The sequence below is a fragment of the Rhinopithecus bieti genome, unplaced genomic scaffold (assembly GCF_001698545.2).
Source record: "Rhinopithecus bieti isolate Rb0 unplaced genomic scaffold, ASM169854v2 scaffold_26425, whole genome shotgun sequence".
In the NCBI taxonomy this organism is placed as follows: Eukaryota; Metazoa; Chordata; class Mammalia; order Primates; family Cercopithecidae; genus Rhinopithecus; species Rhinopithecus bieti.
The window spans coordinates 669121-678531 of record NW_016811900.1 but is presented as its reverse complement, the minus strand read 5'-3'; the positions used below and the strand labels follow the sequence as shown (position 1 = coordinate 678531).

General features: G+C 45.8%; 1 protein-coding gene across 1 annotated transcript; it reads right to left on the bottom strand.

Annotated features, from left to right (window-relative positions):
• Positions 1–3461: 3461 nt before the first annotated feature.
• FZD1 (frizzled class receptor 1) lies at positions 3462–7778 on the bottom strand. The gene has a single exon (XM_017895349.1). It carries the CDS (start codon positions 7284–7286, stop codon positions 5346–5348), a length of 1941 nt encoding a protein of 646 aa, XP_017750838.1. The 5' UTR covers positions 7287–7778; the 3' UTR covers positions 3462–5345.
• Between the last annotated feature and the right edge of the window lie 1633 nt (positions 7779–9411).

Below are 9411 nucleotides of genomic sequence, written 5' to 3'. Positions count from 1 at the left end.
TCTATGGGGGGATCCTGCAGTTATTCCCCTGCAAATTTAATTCAAACAGGTATTGAGATCTGAAACATGGAGATATCCACAAATTAGAGGATACTTGATTTTTAAAAAGGAAAGAAAGAAAATCCAGGCCACAGAGAACTATATCAAAGCAGCAATAGTGGTTCCTTTTCATGTTAATCACTGTATTGCTATGAACATGTTTTGAAAGTCTATCCCATGAATGAAATTTATTGAGCCTTTTTTATAAAATACACATATTAAATTTTAAAAACAAAAATCCTCACCTCTATTTATTGTTTCAGGTAAGGTCAATTTATCTTTTTAAAAAAATGTGTATGTAAGGATGTACAATCGAGTGCTATTTTATACTTTTCTTTTAGAATTATTATACAAATTATGCCATTCAACTAGTGTATTAATGATACCTCAAGAAAATGCAGTCTTACTTAAATTTTATCATTCAAAATATACCTCTTTAGAATACCAATGAAATAATTTATTTAAAGTAATCTCTTTTGGAAAATTGTATCTTATTCTTTCAAGCAATTTAAGGATCTGCTTGACTCATAAAACTTACAATGATCCACAGAATACTTACTATATGTTCAATGCGTACATGTGTAAGTACATGTACTTATAAACTGTATTTGAACTTATACATTGCATTACATTAGAAAACTTTCTTTGAGAAACCCTTTTGTTTGATGTGTTATTAGGGTCCCAAACCAACCTATAAACAAAGATCCACAGAGGAAGTATTAAAACTGAATAGCAACTTGATTCTGTAATGGAGTACAGACATTTGTCACCAAAAAACATGATACAAGTTAGAAAAATTACTCTAGAAATTGTGTTTTAACTTCAAGGTTCTAAGCAAGCTGTTTTGTCACTATACTTGTTAAAGTTTAACATATCCATCGTCAAAGGTATGACCAAAGTGAATAAAATATTTAAGCCCAAAAAGTTTAAGGGAACTCTGAGACATGATTGATGTTCAAGTACCATTTTTCAAATTTTAAGGGCTACTGGCATCTGCCAACATTCAAAACAAAGATATATATCTTGGGAATCATCAAAATAAACTTTACTTTTTTGGTATTTCCCTTGTAAGATCCCATTTCAAATGTAAGGACATTGAAATAAAAGCCTTCAATTTAAGATAGTATTGCAATTCCTTTTTAGTCATGTAACTAGAGAATTCTAATATATATTCCATGTCTTATTTTGGTTCCTATACATTAATCCTGCAAGCCTTTGACATTAGTGTATTCTGCAAAGTATTCAATGATAATATCACCAGTGTCCACCTCTAGACATACGTACAACTACATTTTGCTTCTAATCTCTCAGACCCCAGTTACACAGACTATTATAATAAGAAATGTATCAGAGATATTCAATGCCATGACACTGGTTTCAATTAATTGCATGTGCATTACATAAATTGTGGCCAGTAGTCAACAGATGGATTAGAAAGCAATAAAAGTAAGAGTAGCTGAAACTGAACACAAATGCACACACAGTAAATACGCATCTTAAAAAATAATGTATACCAAGGTTGAAACATGCTAACAGGGAAGGTGATCCGCACTCAAGTCCTGAAATGACTTATGATATAGTCTATTATTTTTCTTAATTGGCCACCAACTCTTCATTGTAGTCTCCTTTCCTAGTTAAATGCTGGACATTAAGAGTGATACAACTACATCAGAAGGCTTCAGTACTTACAGTGGAGACAAAAGGACCAGGCCAGTAAACTCAGGCTGACAAGTGACTACCATAGGACAAGCTGAAAAATCTGGCCCGGCTCTTTTGCATATGTTTGACACTGGCTGGCTCTGAAATTAAAAATATGACTCTGTCCCCACAAAGTTTAAGTGAAAACTACTTTTAGAAAGAGCTTCAGAAGTCTTTCATACTACTTATATATTTACTCCAAAAACTAAATTAAGTACACTGTGAGGGGGAAATTGACCCCAATTTATAGCTGGTTTAAAAAAAAATAGGCAAATCGAACCATCTGATAGGGTTTGTCATGGAAACAACATGCTAATGAAATAGTATCCCAAGTAGCCTTATGGTTTTACAGACACGTCCTATTTTGCCACCAGTATTAAAATAAACAAAAGAATACACTGGTTTTCTATATACTACATCATTTAAAATAAATTGTTTTCTAAAAACAAAGGCTGGTAGTGACTTAAAAATGTCTTCTAACGCTATATAACCACAGCATGTAAAACCTTTCTGCATCAAATTCATAGTTACATCATGTTAAGGACACCTACAATAAGACTGCTTTAAAATATATTTTTGGATAGCAATTAATGCCAAAACATGTTTTCCAGAAATTATCTAATTGAACTACTTGGTGAGGAGATATGTGTGAATTTGGCCTAAGAATACTATTTTTGTGTGTGTGTGTGTGTCTATACAATAAAACCTTCTGTCTACTATATTATGTTAATGTAACAAAGAAAAAGGGAATACAAAATTGCATCTTGCTACGTAAAGTAAAATGCTACATTTTTAGTAAGATTTAATTTTTTTCATTTTCCTTAAAATGAATAATGACTTGTGAGACAATTGCATTATAACATGGAAAGTAACTCTATTGTATCAATGATCTTCATTTTAGTTCCTTGTCATTTTATCACAAAATGTTTTCATGGGAAAATTTAGTAAAGGTTTTTTTAACCTGTAAAGGTATTTGAGGTTTTCCATCTAGCATTTTCCATTTCTCATAACCATATTTCCATATTATGAAATTTAAGTAAACTTTACATCTCTATTTTATAAAAATTAATGCATATATACTTATGTGTATTCTTATCTGTATATACACATATATACACCCATGCATAAATTCTGACTAAGGGAGTAGACCAACTAGATAATTTATCTGGAGAAGGTTCCTTGAACAATTGAAAAAAGGGGTCTTCAGAAGCAAACAACAAAACAGCCTTACAAACCCAACTGCTGTTTAAAATGTTTATGAACACATAGCCAGTTAACCATTTATTGATTGCCTATTTATGGTTTTGCAATATCCAAGATTATGGAAGAGATAAGACAATACCTCTAAAAAATATGAGAAAGGTGATGATTTTAAAATAAGCCTCCATAATATAAAAAGTCATGTAAATTTATCTTCTGAAAGAAAAGAAAGCTTTAATATTAAAATTAGAGTTCTCTTTTAATCCTCTTTGAGTAAAGAAATAATTTGCAAACTTCTATTTTCTACTGTCATGAAAACAGGTCTTTTCTTGGGACTTCACAAATGTCAATCACAACAATGCAAACAGAGTAATTCTTTGGAAAGACTGATCTGAGGGCTTAAGGGGAGACTTTTTTCATTGAATTCCCGAATTTTTACACTGTGGGATTGGCTATGAGACACTATAAAATGTAAAATAGTTCAGATAGTTCAAGCTCTATTATTTTCAGGCACAAAAACCATATAATTTTGTACAAAACTTTGAATTTTTTATTTGCGAAATTAAAATACGATATTTTATATATATAAACTTCTATTCCTCTATAAATATAGATGATTTTGTGATAGTGAACAGAATAAATGTATACCAAATTCAAAGACCAATATCATTTTAGCATATGACAGACATAGATAAATTTAGGTCCTAAGTACTGGCATTTAGATAAATTCTTAAAGTTTAAAACAATATAATCAGGAGGATTGCTTTTCTCCTCTTCTTCACAGAGAACTAAAGTGAATATTTTTAAATGGCTTTGTAAGATTTACATTTGACACATTTCTGTAAATCCAAAAGAGGAGCACACAGGATTTAATGCAGTAGACCTGCACACATTTTCCCTTTAGCATGCATGCCCATATCTTGTTTCCTTCAGGCCCTATCTCCCCATCAATTATTCTACCTTCTTTAGCTCCTGAAATCTTACCAGGTTATTATTGGTGGTGTGGATTGTTCCTCCCTCAGAATGTGTTGCTGAATAATAATCGTAATAAAATGTTGAAAGTGTTCAACTTTTACATTTTAATGTTTCTGATATATGTCTAGTTATTTCATTAAAAATAAGAAAATAGCACTTCAATTTGAGGAAGTCCATTACACTGAAATATCCTTCAAGTTTTCAATTTCTGTTTACATTTTACTGTCTTGTTAAGGAAAGCAAAGATCAACTCCTTAACAAAGCTTTCCAGGTGATCTCAACATTTCCATTTTACAGACCGGTAAAATCTAAGGGCAGCCTGTCTCATTCCTAAAGGCAGGTTGCCAGGCATCCGTATGCAATTAGAATTAACATTTTATAACCCATATCTTCAGTCTCTTCCAACCCACACAAAGCTTCATGCTTCTTCCCAAATCTCAGTAACCACATCTTTCCATGACGCTGGCCAAACCCATACCAGGTTTTAGACACTAGAGAATGAAATGAGCTCACCCCTCAAAATTAGACTTCAAAAGTTTGGCATTGGTTCTCTCACTCACCCTGTAACCAACTAAGGTGGGAGAAGGGCGTGTCTGGGCGTTGAAGGTGACCGTGGAGGGAGGCTGAGACTGCCAATGCCCACACTCGTGGGCTCCCATGAAGTTGGGGGAAAGTTCTGGACAGTTAAAAATTCAGCTTCAGGAAGTCGAAACGATGGGCCTTCGCAATCCACCGCTGACTAAGGGAGGAATTGGAATGTACGGGGGCCCACCTCCAGATTCGAAAGCTTTGTGGAGTTCTGTACCATAAGACCCCTACCTCAAGCCAGGAAAGGGAGGAAGGGGTCGGAAGGAGGGGGAGGGGGCAGAAGGAGGAGGCAGGAATTGACCCTGGCAGCGCAGCCCTAGTCGCACCCCGCAGTGCTGAACTCGCCCCGGAGCTGGCGCCCAGCCGGCCCGAGCACTAGCGTCAGGGAGAGGCGCGCCAGGACGACCAGGAGCGCTGGGCTGTTGCTCTCCAGTCTTAGCTCCTTTGCAATACTCCGAAAAGGGCAAGAAGGAAAAGCCTCAAATGGTTAAACCGCCCTAATTAAAACTTTTGAAAAGAAAACGCGTGATCGGTCGTCATTTAAATACAAATATACTTACAAAATCGTACACAGGCTATTTACAATCATAAAAGCGAACAGTCCTGGTACCAGAGTGTGAGGGCAAGAGGTCTGTCCATCCTCCCTCTGGCAGTCGGGCCCTCGTGTCCTTTTGCCTCAGGGACGGAAGCTTTTGCAGGAGCTGAGTTCTTCAAAGGAGCCTGCGAAAGAGAGTTACCTAGTGAGGAAGCCTCGAGATGTCAGGATTGGCACGAACTCCACGGGGCTGGCTTTGGGCGATGGCTGCGCCCCGGCCGAGGCCTGGGCATGGGCTGAGCCCCGGGTCTCAGACGGTAGTCTCCCCTTGTTTGCTGTTGGTGAGCCTCGTATAGAACTTCCTCCAGGAGTTGAGGGTCTTGCCGGACCAGATCCAGAAGCCCGACGTGATGCCCACGATCAGCGTCATAAGGTACTTGATCATGAAGACCGTGAAGTCCGGGCTCATGGGCGGGTGCGGCGGGGCGCCTCCGCCCGCCTGGAGGTGAGGGCAGGGGATAGCGTAGCTCTTGCAGCTCTGGGCCACCCAGCTGCGTTCCCACTGGTCCCGGAAGGCCTGCTCGTAGAAGTAGCAGGCGATGACGATGGTGGCTGGCACAGTGTACAGCACGCTGAAGACGCCAATGCGCACCATGAGCTTCTCCAGCTTCTCGGTCTTGGTGCCATCGTGCTTCATGATGGTGCGAATGCGGAAGAGCGACACAAAGCCGGCCAGCAGAAAGGACGTGCCGATAAACAGGTACACAAAGAGGGGTGCCAGCACGAAGCCACGCAGCGCGTCCACGTTGTTGAGCCCTACGAAGCACACTCCGCTCAGCACATCGCCGTCCACCTGGCCCAGCGCCAGGATGGTGATGGTCTTGATGGCCGGCACAGCCCAGGCGGCCAGGTGAAAATATTGTGAGTTGGCTTCGATGGCCTCGTGGCCCCACTTCATGCCCGCCGCCAGGAACCAGGTGAGCGACAGGATCACCCACCAGATGGAGCTGGCCATGCTGAAGAAGTACAGCATCATGAAGAGGATGGTGCAGCCCTCCTTCTTGGTGCCCTGCGCCACAGTACGTGCCCCATCCTCGGTGAACTTGTCGTTACACACCACTCGGTCCTCCAGGAGGAAGCCGGCGATGTAGGCCACGGCCACGGCCGTGTAACAGCCGGACAAGAAGATGATGGGCCGCTCCGGGTAGCTGAAGCGCCGCATGTCCACCAGGTACGTAAGCACCGTGAAGAGCGTGGAGGCGCAGCACAGCACTGACCAGATGCCAATCCAGGTGCGCGAGAAGCGCAGCTCCTCGGGTCCGAAGTACATGAGCCCGTACACCTTGGTCGGCTCACAGGGTGCGCCGCAGTCCTTCTCCCCCAGGAAGTGGTAGTTGAGGTAGGAGGGCACCTTGAGGGCGCGCGGGCAGGAGAACTTGCCTCGCTCCGACGCGCTGGCGCCCCCCGGGAAGCCTCCACGGTGCCCTCCGCCGCCGTGCTGAGGGTTGCTTGTCCAAAACTCTGGAAGCAGCGAGGGCGTCGGGGTGCCCTTGTCGGACGTGTTCTGGCCCACGCACAGCTCGCCGGCGCCGTGCACCGGGAACTTCTCGCACTTGAGCGTGTCTGGCCACTGGAAGCCGAACTTGTTCATGAGCGCCTCGCAGCCCTGGCGCGCGCGCTCGCACAGGGAGCGGCAGGGCGGCAGCGCTTGCTCTAGCACGGTGCACACGGGCGCGTACATGGAGCACAGGAAGAACTTGAGCTCAGCGGAACACTGCACTTTCACTAGCGGGTAGAACTGGTGCACCTCGAGGCCCGCGTCCTCCTGGTTCGTGTGGCCCAGGAGGTTGGGCATGATGGTCTGGTTGTACGCGATGTCCGTGCACAGCGGGATGGAGATGGGCTGGCAATAGCCGTGGTCCGGGATGGAGATGCCCCGCTCACCGTTGTACTGCTGCCCACTCTGTTGCTGCTGAGGCGGCGGCGGCTGCTGCCCCGGCCCGGGCCCCTGGCCTGGCCCCTGGCCCACCGCCTGCGCCCGGACCCCCAGCAGCAGCGGAGCCTCCAGCAGCCAAAGCAGCAGCAGCAGCTGGCGCGCCAACCGCCGGGGGTCAACCGGGGGGCGGCGGCGGCCACTGGCGTCCCCGCTCCCCTCCTCCGCCAGCCGGGCCGAGAGCGCCCCGGCACAAAGTTCCCAGCTCACGCCGCCGCCGGCGGCCCGGGACTTCTTAGGCACCTCCTCCTCAGCCATACTTTCTCGGCTCCTCTCTTGGCGCCGCTCCGCTGGGGCTGGAAGGGGCACGGCCGGCGGCGGCACCCCCTGCGGCCAGGGAGACCTCTGCGCCGGTGCCCTCCGTCGAGCCCAAGCCGCGTCCGGCCCGCTCCCCCGGCTCCTGCCCTGCGTACCGCAGCCGCCGCCGCCGCGGAAACTTGCGATTCATGAAGCGCGGGCGGCGGGGAGAACCCGGGTGGCTCGGGTGCGCTGGGGTCGTGTCCCGCCTTCCTGGCCCTCGGCTCGCTGGCTCCCGGCTGGCGGCGCCGCGCTAGTGGCTGCGGCCCCGTAGAGAGCGCAACTCTCCGCAGCCCAGCGGGCTCGGCTCCCCCCTGCGCCTCCGCCTCCTTCTCCGCCGCCGCCGCCTGACCATTTGTGTCAATCCCTCAACTCGCTCCCTCTTCTCTCCCTCGCGCGCCCTCGGACCGGTTTCCAGGCGCCCCGCAGTCTGTCTTTCACCAGGAGGGAGGAGCCTTGAAACCGACGCAGAACTGGAGGCTCAGGGACCGTCGCCCAATCGCGGCTCCGGCTTCCCGGCGCAAAGGGAACCGGCCGCCTCCTCGCCTGAGCGAAAGCCAGCGGCTGGCGGGCGGGGTAGGAGGAGGCGGGAGGAGGAGGAAGTGGTGGTGGCACTACTCAGGCACAAAGAGTAGGATTGCTATGAAGCGGGACAGGCTTGGTTGCTTTTGCTTTTTCAGAAGAAAAGGGCGAGGACAAGTAGGAGAATGGTCCCATATGCTACTGGAGATAATGAATAGGAGTCAGAGGTCCGCGGGACTTAGCTTTTCTTTTCTTGTATCCATTATCATGTTTAAAAATCCTGCTCTTAACGCTGGTTACCAACAGCAAACCGGGTGCTGCTTCCAGAACAGATGCCTTTGACTTAAGGAGCGCACGGTTTCCTTTGAGTTTGTGTCTGTCGAGGTGTTGTTTAAAATATTACATTAATAAATCCTCTAGTTCACTGACTGGGCTTGGCGGGCTTTGGTCGCGCCATTTCCCCAGAGGAGACGTTCACGGGATTGCTGTCAAATGAAACAAAACACAAACTTTGATGGAATTTGGAAAGTAAAGCCAGATGCGCCTTCTGCTAATATCATTCTTGTAGTCAAACTCCCTTTTTTCCGCCTCTTTAATCAAGTCAGAAACAGAAGCAAAAGAAAACTATCCATTAAATTTTTGGAGAGGAAAACTTAAGAACCCGACGACCGAGGCGGTGGGGGCGCCTCTCTGGGATCGTCCTCGCCGCTCCAGACCGCAGAGGTGGCGCCGGCGGGAGCTGCACTCGCCGGCAGCCTAGGCCCTTGGGGAGCCTTTCTAAACTCTGGGGACGCCCACGGCTCTGATGGGAACTCCTGGGACCTGGGCCATTTAGGTTCCACAGGCTGGGCTACAGAGCTGGAGACGCCAGTTTAACAAACAAAACAAACAGTCTGGAAAGCAAACAGCGAACTGTACATTCTCTTCCTAATTCCAAAACAACATAATCCGTCTCAGCAGACGCACATTAATGTTGTTTTCCTTGTAAGATTATTTTAAATGGTGGTTTGACTATGTGATACAGTTTTATCAGAAAAGTGCCATTGGACTATTAATTCTTAGATTTTTTTTTTTTTTTGCCTGTGATCAGACTCTATCTCAGCGTACTTTTTGCCAATTACTATCATTCATTTACACATTCATTTGTTTAATAGATACCAACCACCCATTGTGCTATAAGCACTCTTAAGTCGTAGAGTATAAAATGAAGGAGACCTGTGCCAGCCCTAGAGGAGGGCGTAATATAATGGGGCACAGAAATGCAAATCACTTATCACAGTGTCCATCCCAAAGCCAAAAGGGCACAAGGAAAGCAACCAGCTCAGATGAAATGTGGTTCTGACGGAGAGGTAGGTGCAAGGTGCAAAAGATTAAATCTCAAATTCACTTGAATTGCCGAAAGCGGCCAGAGAGATGAGTGTAGCTGAGGCACTTTGAGGGGAGATAGGAGGAAAGGTTTTAGTCCAGACTAAAACGTTTGGGCCAAATTATACAGAAAATAGAAAACTATTGGAAGATCAGTTTCCCCACATAAGCAGGGAATGATTTCAGGGTGGCTGAAAGA

Excerpts from the sequence above, each read along its gene's own strand:
- FZD1 (XM_017895349.1), bottom strand. The coding sequence starts at position 7,286 with ATGGCTGAGGAGGAGGTGCCTAAGAAGTCCCGGGCCGCCGGCGGCGGC.